This window comes from Carlito syrichta, unplaced genomic scaffold (assembly GCF_000164805.1).
Source record: "Carlito syrichta isolate Samal-C Ts95f unplaced genomic scaffold, Tarsius_syrichta-2.0.1 Scaffold308088, whole genome shotgun sequence".
Lineage (NCBI taxonomy): Eukaryota > Metazoa > Chordata > Mammalia > Primates > Tarsiidae > Carlito > Carlito syrichta.
In genome coordinates this window covers 693,913-711,845 of record NW_007252184.1, presented here as the reverse complement: position 1 = coordinate 711,845, position 17,933 = coordinate 693,913, and the positions used below count along the sequence as shown (strand labels likewise).

The 17,933-nt window shown below is 42.6% G+C and overlaps 1 protein-coding gene across 1 annotated transcript in view; it reads right to left on the bottom strand.

Moving 5' to 3' along the window:
• LARGE1 (LARGE xylosyl- and glucuronyltransferase 1) overlaps nucleotides 1–17,933 on the bottom strand; it is a 515,425-nt gene that overhangs the window by 235,703 nt on the left and 261,789 nt on the right. Inside the window, exon 6 of the mRNA XM_008064872.2 lies at nucleotides 11,017–11,188. Within this exon, the coding sequence (XP_008063063.1) occupies nucleotides 11,017–11,188 (172 nt within the window). The remainder of the gene's footprint in view (nucleotides 1–11,016; nucleotides 11,189–17,933) is intronic.

Below are 17,933 nucleotides of genomic sequence, written 5' to 3'. Positions count from 1 at the left end.
CCCCCCACCGTAAGACCCTTGAGTTCTCTGTCCCTCCACCCCAGAAGTGAACACTTGAACTGGAAATGGGAGTAAGAAAAGAAACATCTCACTTCTATTTTCAGGAATTTGCTTTTCTTCCTCTTTATTATGAGCCTAAAAGCGTCCTCTAGCTCACTTCCCCTGAGCATTTGTGAAAGCCACACAACTGACAGAGGTCCCACTAGGGTCCCAGGAATCCTGGTGACAAACTGATTTTGCTCCTCTGCCCCACCGAGGAAGCAGCACAGAGCCAGGTACCCAAGGCAGGGCTGGCTTCGCCATGCAGTGGTGATTTGAGGCGGGAGCTGACACTTGGGCTGCACAAGGAGGCATTCATGACACAATGGATTCTACTCAGCATTCTTTGTTCCTCCTCCTCACTAATCCTGGCTTGCCAATCACACCTCACCCCAGCCTGTGTACTAGCTGATCACATTCCGTCACCATCCAATTAGCCTTCTGTCAGATACATCAAGCCCAACCACTCTCCTGCAGGACAAGATGACACAGCATCAGCACCCCTGGATTCTACACTGGGGTACATCTGAACGTCCAGAAAAGGAAACTGTAATAATCTGGTGAGAACGTCTATTTTAACAGCAAAATGCTCTATTTTAGTTCCATTAAAAACAAAACAAAGCCTGAAGATACGTATCCCTCAGACATGACCTTTCTTGCAAGATACAGGCCTATTCATCCCATCTCTGGATGTCCAAAACTGAACTCAGCATGCGGCTCTATCCTCTCTACTTCCCCTTTCTTTTCTAATCCACGTCCTTTGCTCTGTCCCCAAGGCCAATATCCTGCAATGGACCACGACCATATCTCGCTTAGACTGAAACAGTAGCCTCCTACCTGCTGCCAAAACTCTTTTCAAGGGACTGGTTTCCTGGCTTACCTTTCAGATCATCCCCACACTACAGCTAAAGGGGGATTTTCAGATCTTCTCAGCTGTCCTTCAGTGATCTCTGGGCAAAGCTTAAAGCTGAAACTTTTAACTTCTCGTCTTATTTCCCACCACTCACTTCACCTAAAATAATCTGCTTTATTTGTTCATTTATTGAACAAATATTTATTGAGCATCTACTATGTGTCAGGCATTATTTTAGGGACTGGGTACATAAGGAACAAAACAAAGATCCCTGCCCTCTTGGTGCTCATATGCAGTCAGGTCACCATATGGGTCCTCCATCTGGGGATTCATTCAACCCTATTCTCCATATCAAAAACATTTGGAAAACAAGCTATACCTGTAATGAACATGCACAGACTGTTTTTGCTTATCATTGCTCCCTAAACCATACAGTATAACAACTATTTACTTAGCATTCACATTGTATTAGGTATTAGAAGTAATGGGAAGATGTGTACAGGCTCTATGTAAATACAGCATTTTATATCGGGGATTTGAGCATCCGTGGATTTTGGTATCTGTGAGAGGTCCTGGAACCAATCCCCCACAGACACCAAGGGAAGCCTGTACTAGTAGGAAGGACATACAGCAACCAGATAAGCCAGCTATATCCTGGTACCTGGGTCTGTGCTGCCTACTGGGAGGGGCAGAGCATCTGTCTTGATAAGTAATGACATACTGGATTAGAAGGTGATGAGTTATACTGGAAAAAAAAATAGTAAAAGAGCAGGATGAGAAAAGGGGATGGAGTCTCAGGCTGTAGGATTAAATGGGACCATCAGGGAACTCCTTGCTGAGAGGCTGAGGTTTAAGCAAAGACTTGAAGGGCATTATGGCAGACAGAGAGACAAGGAGAGATCTGGGGGAGAGGCATTCCAGGAAAAGGGGACATCAGAGCAGAGGACCAAAGGCAGGAGCCCGCCCGGTCTGTTTGAAAAGCAGATGTAATGTTCTTTTCCGGTTTTGTCTGCACCATTCTCTCTGCAGACCTTGGGCCTGTGTATATGACGCTGCCTCTCAGTGGAGACTAGAGGCTAATGCATCTCTCTTCCCTTCAGAAGCCCTCCTGACTTTCCCACCTCCCCTGACTCGCAATGGTCTCCCTAAAACGTGATTCGACCTCACCCTGAATTGTCCCTTTCCAGCAACTGCACACTTTCATGCAACTGTGTGTTCAGAAGGATCGAGAATCTAATGGTTAAAGCATGGGCTCTGAGATCTGCCTGGCTTCTGTCCAGGTTCTGCCACCCACTTGTTGTTAGGGATTTCAGGCAACATACTTAAAGACTGCTATGAAGGCTACATGAGACAGCCCAGGACACAACACACAAGAAGCACTGAATAGATCTTGGCAACAAGAGGACAGGGTCAGCTCTGTCTTACTTACTATTTTATCTCAAGCGGCTGAGAAAGGAATGAATGAATGAAAAAATGAATGACTGAATGGATGTGGAAGACAGGCGGGAAGGGAGGAAGGAAGGAAAGGAAAAATGAAGGAAAGAAGAAAAAGAGGGAAGAAGGGAGGAAGGAAGAAAAACAGGTAGGTAGGTTGGTTTCTGGTCCCCTAAATCTCAACAATTTCAGATTGAAAAAAAAGCACCCAAGAGAATAAAGAAAAGACCAAAGACGTAGAAGGAAAGAAGGCAATGATCGTTTATCAGGTATTGTGCAATTGCAGAGTCATCATCTGACTAAATCACCAAGATGAAGTCTGTGGGGCAGTTATTAATGTATCATTCCCCCACTTTTATGAAACAAGAACAATAACAAAAAAGAGGCTCTGAGAAGTTAAATGATCTTTCTGCTATAGTACGAAAAGGTGTATTTGCTTCAAAGATAATCTGAAAATAATTAAAATCACTTCACCAATTTTGCCAGAGATAATAAAACCCTTACATCACACTTCAGTCATGCACACCTCAGCTGGTCCATTGGGAGAACCAGCATCATCTGTCAAGAAAATCAAAAGCGATTATTTCTGATTCTGATAAGAGACGAGACACGAAGAAAGCAGGAGGGTACGAGGAGGAAGTCATGAGGAGGCCACTGAAATTCTCCATGTAGAAAATCAACCAGCAGCTTGAGAAAGTTAAACACCTCAACAAAATGATAAAAATCGGTGGTGAGACAGGAATCTTGCCAATATTTGGGGTACAGGAGAACTTTTAAAAACATGGCACAGATGAAAAAGAAACGTCCCAGTCTTTTAGCAAAATTGTATGATTGTTGACAAAGGAGAGGTCCGGTCTCACTCTTTCCCAGGTGAATTCTAGTGTCTTCTGTGAGTGCATCACCTATACAGACACTGGCTGTTGGTGTCATTTTAAAGCCACTCTACTTGAGAATTTATATCTTTAAAAATTTCTGTTTTTCTTCCCTGTGGCAAAAACAGTCTCTCAAGTTTACGAACTGTCAAAAGTGGATGTGAGATGAGTAGAAATCTGTCGACACCGAGCCATGGGAGAAGCCACACTGGGCCGGCAGAGAAGGAATGGCTTTAATCAGAAAAACCTGACTGGCGTGAGGTTGGATGGTCATCTTGAAAGGTCTTCTTTGATTCCTTTCATACCAGCTAAAGGGGAGAAACAAAGAGCTTCATCTGGAGATAGGTGAAGGGAGGGAAGGAGAAGGATTTAGAGTCAAAAGGAAAGAAGCAAATGGGACATAACAAACTTAGACACAGGAGAGAGGAAGAAGGAGGAAGACGCACGCGTGGCCTGGGCATTTACTGGGTACCAAGATTAGTGAACTGCTTCCCCAGATCTCACCCCACTGCTGTGAGCAGATGTCAGTATTTTCTTTCTACAGGTGCAGAGGCGAGGTTGAGAGAGGTTAAATGACCTCTGCAAGATCACCCTGCTGCTCAGTAGACCAGCAGGGGCTTGAAACTGGTCTCTTCTTTGCTAACCTCTTCTTACTCCACCAATTACATCAGAGGACACAGGCAGGGGAGCAAGGCAAGAAAGAAAGATAAGACCAGAAGAAACTTCAAAGGGTTTTTAAAATCTCCTTCAAGGCAACTGATTATAAGCATAAAAGTTCTACAAATGTCTTTTCAAAAGTAATACTTTCAATGTTCTTTTTGTTCAGCTTTTTCTATACTGTTTTACATTTATAGCCAGCCCCAGCCCCCAATGGCTTTGTGGACAAAACTGTGAGGTAACGGAGCAGACACATATTAATGATGCCCACTATTATCCCATACACTCTGGCGGGAGTCCTTAGAGAAAATGGAATATGGAAGAATAAAGCACATTATCTTGGGCGATTCCCACAATGACACCATTAGCATTGTTCCGCGTTCATTTCGGTCCAGAGAAGTCAGGTAACCAGCTGTCTTAGTACATTGACGTGGCTACAACAAAATACCTGACTGGGTGATTTAATAAACAACAGAAATAAATAAATACTGGGTAATTTATAAACAACAGGAATTTATTGCTTACAGTTCTAGAAGACAGAAAGTCCAAGATCAAGGCACCAGCAGAATACTGGTTGGATTAGGAGTTTCTGCTTCATAGATGGTGCCTTCTAGTTGTGTCCTTACATGGTAGAAGGGGTGAAGCAAGTTCCTCAGGCCTCTTTGATAAGGGCACTAATCCCATTGCCAGTGGTCTCGTGACCTAATCACCTCCTATAGGCCCCACCTCTTAATAACACTGCACTGGGGATTGGGTTTCATTTCAACATACGGATTTTAGAGGGACACACACCTTCAGGACATAGCACCTATGGTCACAGAGTCATTCGGGTGAGCCCCAACTCTAATTTCTACTGGACCATCATCAATCCATGGGTGGCACTCTTGGGGCCCTCAGCTACCTTAAAGACGATATTTTGGGAAGTCACATGCTGGGCTAGGATTCTGGAGACTGAGGTTTTATTATTCAAATCCATCCTGGGAAAACTATACTTTTCTATGTTAATTCTGCCTCCCTGCCTTTGTTCTCTGAATGCCTATAGCATCTTGAGCCTGCCCTCTGCAAAATGGTTTATATGGTCACCTAGAGTTCTATTCTATCATGTATCTAACTTTGGTCTCTCCAAACAGACTCTTAACTGCACCCACATAGCAAGGCTTTCTCTTACTCCTCATCAAGGGAATAGGTGGTGCAGGGAGGGACTTGAAGTCAAACTATCTGAGTTCAAATCCCAGTTCCACAACTTAAGAGCTTTAAGTCCCTGGGTGAGCTACTCTGCCTCCCCCCAAGCATCAGTTCTCAATTCTTTAACATAGGAATTCGTGAACAATAATTGCTTCACGGGAGGCTTGTGAAGATTAAATGAGTTTACCCATAAAGTGTTTAACAGAGTGGCTGGCACAGGGTAGGTGCTTAAACATGTTAGCTGTAATGAGCCACAGAGAGCCTATTAGGCCCTGAACGATATCCACTGGCGTGACATATCTGCGGCGCCATGAGGGTGAGATGGGCAGTGCCCCAGTGCCCATGTGTGCTTAACAATTTGATCGTGCCTGCTTGAGGGCTGGAACTTTACACTGTGGCAATATGCTTCTCATAAAGGGGAGCATTCAACTTTACAGATGAAAACATTATTTCGAATATTCAGCATGGCCTTCTTCCAAAAGCTTCAAATCATGGGTGTGCATTTATTATTTACGCCTTCACAACAGCTGACCCAAATTGCTACAATCATGTAATATTTCCAGTGTTTTTGTGCAGCTCAAACTAAGGCACACAGGGGTCCTGGGTGAATCACGTTCAGCTGTCACACCTGGTCTGAGTGTAGATGTGGCCTCCCGGGTCAGTGGGCATGCCTGCCTTCATCAAGAAGCCTGGAGAGGCAGGCAGCACAAGGCTGTGCTCGGAGCAGATTCCAAAGTCAAATTGTCTGGGGTCCAGCTTTTGCCATGTAACAGCTCTCTGAACATGGAAAGTGATTTAACCTCTCTCGAGACCAGTTTATTTAACTTTCAAATGGGCAAAGACTAGTTCAGTGCCCAGAACAGAAGTCCTTAAGAAATGGTAGTTACTTTCCCTCAGCTCTGCAAATACTCATTCGTCTGCCTGCCGCTGCACCATCTTCATGTGGATGTCCGTCAGGCATCTCAAATTTAACACACCTCACCCTCAATTCTGGATCTGCCTCAAGACCTATCCTTTGTGCAGTCTTCTGTGTCTCACAAATGCCATCTCACCCATACAGACACCTTGGGGTCCTCCTTGATCCCACTCTCTTGCCCCTCTCCCCCAATCAATGGATATCCTGACAACTTGACCTTCAAACTGTACTCCTAATGTGATGACCTCTACCACCCTTACTGTTCCACCTGAGTCTAAGCCAACATCATCTCTCACCTGGATGACTGCAATCATCTCCAAAATGGTTTCCCTGCTCCTCCTAGTCTCAGAAGGGCAGTCAGTGTGCACCATTAACCACATAAAACAGACTGAATCACACCTCTGCTCAAAGCCCACCAATGACTCTTCAAATTACTGAAAGGAAAGGCAAGTCTTCTCACTTCCCAACAAGGCCCCTGTGATCTGACCTCAGCAGCCCACAGTCCTCTCCTGGGGTCACTCTGTTTGATCTGACCTCTATCCTGTTCCTCAAAAAGGCCACATTCACTTCAGAAAGTTTACCCTGGCTATTCCTTGTGCCTAGACGCTGTCCACTTCTCCCTGAAATACACACAGAGCACGAATCACCATCTAATGCATTATGCGTTTTACTTTTTTATTGGCGGGTCTCCCTCCACTCAAATATACACTCACAGCAATAGGGACTGGGCTTGGTCTTGTAGTAAATTCTTATGATTTGCTGCTGCCTCTGCATCCATTTTGAATACAAGTTTAACTTTCTCAGACCAGAAGCAAGGTTCGGTGCCCCTTGACAGTTTCTGGTTGTATACCACACCCAGATGGCTCCAACCATGGCTAGAGATAAGAATTTGGAGGCATTTCTCCAGTCTGGTAGACTGGACTCCCCACTTTCCTGCCACTTTCTGGAAGTGTATTTGCCTGCTAACTTAAGGTGACCCACACTCTATCCCATTCACTTACATATACTGCTTGTTGTCGCCCCCACCTGACTATTCATTACTGTCTCATATAAGTGGGGGTGGAGAACTGCTCTTCCTGCCCAGGATCTGAAAGTAAAACAAAATCTTTGAATTTGTGTCCTACTGTTCTGGCATACTGAGTTTGTGCCTTCCATCTAAAGAAACAGGGGCTACCCCAGGCTGGGTTTTCCCAGGATGCCAGGGAGAACACAGGTAGGTTCCCAGCACCAGAGCACTGGTCATAGACATGGGTCAGACAAGAGCCACAGAGCATCTGCCAGCAGAAACGAGCTTCCTGTGTGAGGGAACCCCCACTTCCCGGTTACAAGTTGGTCTAACTAGACAGTAGGCCATCCACCAGGTTAAAAAAAAAAGCATCCATTGAGAGGCACACTGTAAACATCCATGTCCAGCTTGCCTGTATTTCCTGTTAGGTCAGGGTTGGTAACCACTTGGGTATTGGAACCCCAATGAAGCTGTAGGTTCTCAAAACAAACTTTTTTTATTTTGAAAGCAGGATTTATCGAGAGGACAGAAAAGCTCCCACAGCAGGAGGGGATCCAAGGGGGCTGCCCTTAAAACAATCTTATTCTTGGAATATTCCCAGCAGTTAGGAACTATTTGACACCTAGGAACTCAGTCAGTATGACTGAATGGATGACTCTGAACTCCTGTCATTCATGGTATGTCTGATTCTTTCTGCTGAGAATTAGTGGTTCTGAAAATCTTCCAGCAGCTAGCACAAACCAGGTAAGGGTACACACTGCTGAAGTGGGGAGGGACATATTTGCCACTTAGGTGAAGTCAAGGCTCAGGTAGTGCATGGACATCTCTAAGAGGCAGCAAGAGCTCCCAAGAATAAAGCCTGAGGAGGGGTCTAGGTTTTAAAAAGGCTTCTTTGTAGATGCCCTATGTAATGAATTCGGGTACCAGAAGAATTCACAGCACCATCAAGGAATCAAGTCTACATGTGATCTGAACATGAGAACCACTGCAGCCCTAGACAACTAGCTATCCTAAAACACAGAAAAATTAACAAGGCCACATTGCATCAGTGTCACTCAAAGTGTTTACAGTGAAAGATGTCAATTGCAACTGACTTTATGAGAGGGGAACTGTCCCTCTTGGGCCAGAACATTCTACATTCATGGCTCTGTCCTAAGAGGCTTTCTCCCTGTTCCATGACTCGGCTTCTGATATTTACAGTTTAGAAGGAATTAAAAACAACAACAAAACTGTATAAAAGAGTGGCATATGGAGAAGAAATGAGCTTGCTTATTTTCTTTTCATCTCTGTATCTTCCCAGAAAAATTAGGATGGGCATGGGAAAACCTCTGATGTTTTTACTCCTTTGCTAGTGATAGATGAAAATGTTACACAGTCTGCAGTGTTTGTGAGTTCCTTGAAGGCAGGTGCTGTGTTCTCAACAGCTTTAGGTAACAAAGGCATCTAATGTATTTCTGTGCACAGTGAGGGCTAATAAATGCTAGAAATAAACCAATATAAGAATGAACAAATAAAATGCAGCCCATTAAATTCAGTTCCTCGCATTTAAATTTTCCCTGTCCCTGTCCTGACCTTGGCCCATAGACTTTGCTCAGCCCCAGGAACTGCCTTGAATCTCAGCTCTTCCAGGTCCTTGGGCCAGTTATGGAAGCGGCAAGAGCTCTGGTGACTTCCCTTCCATGGATGATATCGGGGTATTTTACGCTATGATTATTAGTGTTGTTGTTACTGGCTACACAGCCCCACTAGCACTATATGGTCGATGTTAGCTGTGATAGAGTAAATGTGATTTCCTAGGTATAGATCTAGAATTTCTGACCACCTGTTTTGGTGGCTTTGGTGGTAACACTTATCCAAGGGTAACATTTATCCAAGGCAGGGTGAGTTTCTCCAGTAGCAGACTCTGAGTCGGAAGTTAGCATGCAAGAGGTTTGTTAGGGAAAGCTCTTGGTAAGAGTACCCAAGAAAGGAAGGACAGAAAGCAGGAAGGGCTGCAGTTGATCTTGAAGGATCACATGCTGGTCTGCCATTCCATGATGTGGCATGCCCTAGGAAGAGATGTGGCCATGGTCAGGGTGATTCTCCAACTGAGGCTGTCCCCAAGGAGGGCTAATACCTGAGGGCCCTCCCAGAAGCTGGAGTACTAAGACCTTTGTTCCCAAAGCAAAACATGGGCATCTACCACACAAACATTACTCTTACCCAACAATCCAGAGTACAATTATCACCTCCTCTGAGATACCTTCCGAGCTACCTTCTCTAACCTCCTTTAGGAGAGGTGACAATTCTTACTGTTCCTTCATTATTTATTTCCTTATTTCCAAAGCCAGGTTTGTTGCCTGACACCCAGTAGGGATGTAATAAATACATCACTGAACACTGGGAACCAGCACAAAAAGTATATATAAATTAAAAAACAGGTAATTATAGAAAAGCTGCCCCCAGTAAGTTCAACGTGATCAGAAAGAGGAAAGACAAGCAGAAATGATAGGGGAAATTGAAAAGAGCAGCTGATGGAAGCCAAGGCATACACACTTTGATCTCAACTCTGGGTAAAACCCTGCATGTCTGGTTTCAGATTCCTTCATTATGAAACAAAAGGACAGAGTCAAGCTTTCTATGAAGAAGAGATTAGACAGCTGAGACACACTCATTTCAACAGCTTTGCTAAATGATGTCTTTGTTAGTGTCACTATTGGCATGGATAAGAAAAGTAAATTTTGATGCAGATAAGGGAAAGCGTCCCAGGGTTCATGATGTCATCCCCTTGATTTGCTGAGGACTTTCTTCAATTAGTCCAGAACTAAGAAGCACTGAGAAGCAAGCAGACAGTGACCAGACCAGGAAAGGAATTTACTCTCTGCCCATGAATGGAAACAGAAGCCAACAGGAATATCCCATGACTTATGAAAAGGCTGTGATTTAAAGTCATTAAGTAGTGTTTCACTGTCATAGGATAAAGAACTAATAGAAGAGGCAGAAGGGATTTTAAACACAGAAGGCAACATGCTATAGAGAAAAGAAAAAGATACATAAACTTAAGAGAAAAATAAAAATGTCATGGTCAAATTTTTTTCTCTTCTATGTATACAATATAGAGAATTCTAAAAATGATGTAATTTTTAAAAAGGCAATTAGGAGAGGGGTATTAAAATAAGAGACCACAGTATGTGCTAACCTGTCACTTCTCTCTCTCTCATGCACCCACGCCAAAGTTAAATGCACCTATTGGCTCACGATTTCCCACCAGATACTCTCAAATACCATGAGGCACTGATAAGAGTTACAATAACAGCTATGAAGAAACCCATCAGATAGAAAGAATGTCTTCTAAAGCCAAACATATACAAGTCCTTAAAATGATAAACCACAATGTTAATAACGAAGGCAAAAGCTGCAAGAACATTTTCAAATACTCTATAATCAGTATCTATCCCCACCACCGCATAGGCTTTCTTGGCAATCAAAGGATTGCTTAATAAAAAAAAAAACAACGAATAAATGCAGATCTTCATACAGGTATGTAAACACTCCATTCTATGCATGTAAAATACACACATTTAGGCAGGGTGCCATGGCTCACAACCATGATTCCAGCACTTTGGGAGACCGAGGTGAGAGGATTACCTGAGTCCATGAATTCAAGACCAGCCTGGGCAACTTGGCGAGACCTCATCTCTATAATAAACCAAGAAAAATTAGCTGGGTATGATGGCGCATGCCTGAATTCCAGCTACTTGAAAGTCTGAGGTAGGATTGCCTGAGCCCAGCAGGTCGAGGCTGCGGTGGCCACGAGTGTGCCATTGCATTCCAGCCTGGGTGAAAGAGTGAGACTCCAACTCAAAAAACCCCACAAAAAATAAAAAATACACACATTTGATATTTATCTTCTACGAAACATCCTAAATTAAGTTATTCCTATGAAGATAGACCTTCCTTCTTCATTTACCAAATAAATAGAAACAGTTTCACTTTTTTTTTAAAAGAATACAATCACTGTTCTTGGCATACCAGCACCTACAAAAATGCTTGGAAAAAAATGGACTACAATTACCTTTGAACTTATGGAACACAGCCCATAGCTCTGCAATATCGGTGGCAAAGGTGATATCTGTGTCAAGGACGATGACCCTCTCAAGGTTGGCAGGAAGAGTCTTGGTCAGGACAAGCTTCATCAGACCGTAAATCCCAGAGTAATGCTTGTTGGGAATCCAGGAAACTTCAGACTAAGCAGGACAGGGCAGAGAAGGTAGTGGAGAAAGGAAACAAAAATCACTACATTAATTCTTTGCTTAAACATTATAAATGGTGTCTACGACATAAAAAGTATCCAGTAAAAATTTGTCAAATAAGTGAATGAATTTTTTAAGAGATTTAAGAAATTTACATTTTGACACGTGAAGTTTCCTGGAAGAAAATGTATCTGAATCAAGGGAGAGGAAAAGTTACAGTCATGAAATAATTATTACATGCAAACCTCATGATGAGATTTTTAATATAATTTTTGTTATTACAAAAATTATATAGGTCCACTAGAGAAAATAAGGATATGCCAAAAAAGACATAAAGTTACAAAAATCGAATCATACTATATATACTTTTTGCAATCACTGTCTAATTGTTCCTACATAAGTTTATTTCTTTAAATCATATTCCATTTGTGTCATTAAAGGTTAGTGTTAATGGTATTGTTAAAGCTTATGTTTTTAATTTTTAAGTTGCAATTGAATAGATTAGTAGTCCAGTCTGGTTTTTGGTTTTTTTTTTTGTAAGTAGGGGACTTGCTGTACTTTATTTTATTAAACTGCACTTCCTTGCATTCCAGAACTGATATACCAGTTTACATTCCTCCAGCAATGCACAAGAGTGTCTACTTTCTTATTTTCTCACCAATACATGATATTATCTATTTAACTAAAATTTTACCCTTTTGATGGCTGGACTTTGATTACTTGTGTGAGTTCAGGTAACTGTTCATATGCTCATTAACCACTTGAGTTCTTCTTTCTGTCAATTCTGAATTCATATCCTTTGCTCATTTTTCAATTTTCATTTTTGCTTATTGATTTGTAGGCACTGTTTATACATTCTGGGTATTATGTTTTGCAATCTTTCACCTTCTTCCTTTCTCTTGCTTCTCAGATAAACCCGACAGGGAAGACCAGGTCATAATCTATGAAAACACTTTTTACCTGATAGCAAGAGAGAAAACACACATAGGAGGACAGAAATGAATGACCCATGGAGTGCTAACACTATAATCCTCACAGTATATAATGGAAAAATCTATGGCCCACTGGTGGATAGAGTCGTCACTAAGGCACACACCTTAGTACCACATGGTATTCAAAGGCAAGGCAAAAAATAAACATAACACCAGCATGATAAAGATTTCAAATGTGCACAGTCATTTAAAAAGATGATCGTGGGCAGAGGCTCTGTCCTAGCTGCTGTAGGGAGTTTCCATGGAAGCCAAAGCACACTTCTTATTTTCAAGAGGTGAACACTTATAATAGAACCCTTTAATGGGAAATATGGTCCGTTTATCAGGATTCCAAAAAATATGCATCTCCTTTGTCCCTATAATTCCATTTTGAGGACATTGTTCTTAAAAACGTAACTCAAATTTACAAACAAAAAATCAAACTCAGCCGGGCTCGGTGGCTCAGCCTGTAATCCTGTGCCTTTGGGAGGCTGAGTGAGTGGATGGCCTGAGCCCGCGGGTTCGAGACCCACCTGGGCAGCGAGACCTCATCTCTACAATAAATCAAAAAATCAGCCGGGCGTGGTAGCATATGCCTGTAATTCTGGCTACTCGGAAGGCTGAGGCTGAAGGATCGCTGGAGCCCAACAGGTCGAGGTTGCAGTGGCCAGGAGCGGCCACTGTACTCCAGTCTGGGCGACCGAGTGAGACTCCAATGCAAAAAAAAAAAAAAAAAAGCCCAACTCTTATTCTCAAAGATATTCATCACCATGTCATAAAAGCAGAGAAAGAACACCATCCAAAAGCCTTTGAAGGGAACAATTAATTAAAATATGATACTTTTTTTTCTGAGAGCATATTATGTAAAGGCTTAAAACAATGTAGATTAAAACATGCATATGGTGTTAAAAGAAAAAAGCAAGCTTTAAAATTGCTTTTGTTTAAAAACCACTATGTGTAATCAAACAACATAAAAACACATACAGTCATAATGATGCAGAGAAAGTAGAAGTAAGACATCAAACTACTCTGGGAATCAATCTATCTATCTATCTATATTTATCTGTCTGTCTGTCTGCCTGTCTGTCTGTCCGTCCGTCCGTCCGTCCGTCCATCCATCCATCCATCTGAAATATCTCAGCATTACTCTCCTCCTGCCCACTGAGCTCTTGGTAGGGTAATTTCTGGCCAGTTCAACTGGAAGTCAGAGGGTAAGTGTGATCAAGGCCTTCATGTGTGTGTATGTATGTATGCATGCATGTATGTATATATGTATACACATACATTTATGTGTATATATACATACTATGTATATTTGATCTGTACTTTCTAAGTTTTAAAAATTAGCTGCTACTACTATTGCTGTAAAGAAAAACCAGGCAACCACATTTTTTTTAACATATAATGACCTGGTGATGGTGGGAAAACAGGGGCACAGGAAGCCGACTTAAGAAAGTTATGAAGGACTCCCATGTTAACTCATGTGCCCTATTCCTTCTCCCAAACCCCACTCCATATTATATTTTCATCTTCATATTTGATTAGAAAATAGTGTTTTAGCCACTCCATATTCTCAATTTTGCAATGGTCCTTTGCTTACGTGAGTACATTTTTGACCTGAAAACAGGAAACCCAACTGATGGACTGTTCACCATGTGTCAGTCTTGAGCAGCATAATCACCAATTATATGTCTGTAGTCCCTGTCACCTCGTACCTTGGTGGCATGGAGGAAGGAAAAATAGACAGGAGTCCAAATCTGGGCTCCAGCTCCACATAAGGCATTTGATCTTTCTAAGCCTAAGTTTCTCTACCTGTAAAATGAAGGTGATGCCTACATCATCCAGTTGATATAAAAATTAGAGGAGATTAATGAACTCAAGTGTCTGGTACACAAAATACACTCAGTAAACATAAACTCCTACCCTTCTTCCTGATTCCCCCCCCTTATTCCAAGCATTTAGGTGTCAATTCCTCTTTTACTGTGTCACATTGAAGGTGAGGGTCTCGGGGGTACAGTGGAGCAAAAAACCTTGGGTTCTGGAGTCAGATACACCTGAATCCAGGTTCCAGTATCATTGCTTAATGAGTTTCTGCCATTTATAAAGGCCATTACTTCTAAGTGTTTATTTCATCCTACCAGAAAGGGTGTGGGTGGAAATGGCACACTCTACTGGAGAGTCTAAGGAAAATGTAGCAATAAACGCACTATTTAATGGCAGTATATGCAGAATCAAGGGCTGTGTAGTTACGCGGGGAGGAGAAGAGTACTTAGGGCCATTACCACCTCAAGGCCACAAGGGTCAAGGCCAGCATTTGCTGGAGTCGAAAAAGAATAGCCGTAAGTAAGCCTACCTGGCAGGAGAGCCAACCTTCAGGAGAGGGCACAGCCTACCTGTGGTGACCTACAGGAGGGGAACATGGAAAAACATCTCAACATCACTCTCTTCCTGTTCACTGAGCTCCTGGTAGGGTGCCCTCTGGCCAACCCAGTTGGAAGCCAGAGGGAAAGTGAGATCAGGGACCCAGCCTTCATGTGTCAGTCTCACAGGAAACAAAGAGGAGAGAAGGGTGAGAGAGAACCTGGAAGAATAAACTTAACACAACAAGCAGAGTCATGCTGTTAACACAAGGACAGAAATTAAATGAAAGATGGAAGATCAAAGCCTAATGACTTATAATAATAGGTGCAAACTATGAATCTGGAATGGAAGGAAGGAAGAGAGTAAGGAAGGGAGGGAGGGAGGAAGACAGGCAAGTATGCACAGGAAGGAGAGTGATTTATCTACACCCCCACTGCAAGCAATATGCAAAATTACAGCCAGAATCTTGCCGGCGGAAGATTTGTGTTCTTTCTCCAAGTCACACTATCCTTCTTTTGGAGTTAGCTTCCTGACTAGCCATTGCCTTCAGATCTGAGGACTCAGTCAGTAATTCCCTCCTGTGAGCTTTATAAAACTCTTCTCATTGAAAGCCCTGGCCTTTGGAGCTCAGCTCAGTTTCCTCTCTCCCCTGACAATTTGCCTGAACTGAAGCTTGGCAATCATCGGTCCACGCTGCAGAGCTCTACTATTTAATCAGACCTTTGATTAACTTACTCATCTATTTTGGTTACCATCAAAGCAGGAGAACTTGGTGAAGCCCGAACACCAGAGCGTTAGGTTAAGCCGTCTAATTAGATCGCCCCGACTCTCCGCTTTATTTTTAACATACATGTGGGGCACTCAGATACGTCGCAAAACAGGAAGACTACAGGAATAAATTAATCTCAACATGAGTCCAGCCTGAATGTCACTCCAAGTCCCCAACTTAATACATAACCAATTACATCCAAGTGTTCAATTAGAGGTAAAGGAGGCATGTGGATGAGTTTGTATTCAGATAGCAGGAAAGGGTAGGAAACCAAGGGATCTAGGAGGAAAAAATCTGTGGTAAGCAGCAGATCCGTGTACTATAAATAATAATAATTATATCTATTATATTATTATTTTTATATTACCTCATTCTCTTAGAGGTAGCTCAGCATCTAGCACGCTCTTCCCTACCTTAATTCACTCTCTGCCCTCCTTCAAGTCTCAACTTAGAAGTCACCTCCTCCCTGCTACCCCAGGCTGGGCTAGGGCTCCCGAAACAAGCTGTTTCCCTTTCTCTAACACAGCATGTTATCACACTGTGTTTAATTTTCCATGTCCCTCTCCTGCACTTGACTGAAACTTCCTGAGGCAGAGACAATGTCTTTTTTACTGTAGTAACAACACAGTAATTACTCAAAAACAGGTTGATGAATGAGCATGACCATGAAGTTCAAATCCGGCCTTTGACATTTTCCTCACTTAGGAGAAATGGTAAAGCCCAGGGTAAGTACAGTACAATGGAAGAGGCATGGTGAGTTGAGCTCCAAAGCCTGGGCTTTAGAATTGGTTCCACCTCTAATAAGCTGTGTGACCCAGTGCAAATCAGCCACCATGAGCCTTCATTTTCTCATCTGCAAAATGGGGGTTTATAGCATTCTCTTCACAACATTGCTAGGAGGATGCCCAGCACTCATCCTCAAAGGGACTCTGCTAAGTCCATTTCTCTTCACCCAGTGAATGTCTGTCAGCATTATCAAATCTCAGGTCAGGTTTTCGAGCTTGAGAAAAGCCAGGGATGTGGTACTCTGATAGTAAAGGTGAAGTCAGAAATGAAGACCGTTTTGTCAGGGGAAATAAGTCATTTATCACCTCTCCCTATGATTCTATACAAAAGATGAGCAAAATTCCTAAGGGAAATCTGAAAAATACAAAGCCTCTCTGGTGGATCTCCAAACTGGACAGCACATTTTTGGTTTGAAGAAGAGGTTGAAAAGTGGGCAGATGTGGCCACCCGTGCAACCTTTTGGGGCAGTCTCTTGATGCAATCCACACTGGTATTGATCCCACTCCCACACTCCAACAAGATTCAGTTCTACCAGGGACTTTACATCATAGGGTCAATGGAGAGAAGAGCATCCTCAGAGGAAGGTTAAGGAAACCTGGAGGCTACCAGGCAGATTTACCCAAGAGTGTCTTATAGCGATGACAACACCTGGCAGACAATATCCCACCATGCTCTCATCATTATGAGCATGCCAAAGGGTTTACATAATTAAAACGATAATAAAAATAAAAGGTAGCTCATTTTAATGGTCAGACCATTATCCTTGCAATGGCTGCTAATAATTCTAAGCAGCATAGTCTAAGCTTTAATTAGCAAAAACGCAATCATGCCCAAGATTACCACCTAACGAACTCACATAAAGGGGTATAAGCAATCTTGGGTTTCAAGGGTTTTATGTAAAGTAGGGGTTGGGTAACATTCTCAAGGAGAAATTCACCTTCCTGAAGAAAGCACCAGTTACTCAGTGGGCCCTAAGGGGAGTTCCTATGAGGTGCTGCAAGTGATTCTAGGGTACATCTGGTACTGGGTGCTCCATAGAAAAGTTTACCAGGTTAGTGACGTGAACATGGAGGCAGAGGGCTGGACAGTGGACACAGCTCGAACGGTGACTATTCAAAATACATGAGATGGAGGAAAACCATGTCTCAACGGTGATCCTAAGTTTCTGACCTTTGATAAACAAGGCAAAGACAGGCAAAGGAGCTGGTTTTGTCAGGAAATGATGTCCATTTCTCCTTGAAGATGTTGATTTTCAGGAAGCATTGACATGTCCCAGGGATAACAACAACAAAAAAAAACGAACTAGCATTTACAAGGTATCAGGCATTATGGTGGGATTTAAAATGGGTTAACTTATTTAAACCCCTCCTAATAAGCCTAAAGGTTGGGTACTATCCCAATACCCGAAATTCGGTGGTCCTTTCCCTTATTCCATGGTATAGTCCTACAGGTCTAGATACTCTGCTCTGAAATGATTCGTTTCTCTCTTTCCCTCCTTTCCCACTGGCCCTGGCCTCTTCAGCTGTACTTTTCACTCTTCTGGGTTATTACAGGTTCAGAACTGAACTTCTTCATCCAGACAAAACTCCATTCACCAAGAAGCAATTTTCTCAAGGTAATTAGGACAAAGAAAGGGCTTAGTTTAGCCTTAGCATTCATGGCTTTTTCTCTGGGCCTTACTTTTCTTATCTGTAAAATAGGGATAATTGTAGCATATCCTGCTTCTTTCCTGGGGCATTTATATGTTTGTAGTCTGTAAGCTTTCCTCTATCATACTGAAAACATTTATTGCCCAAAATAAATTTCTTAACCATATCAACCCTTTGCTGTGGATTACAAATCACGTTGACAC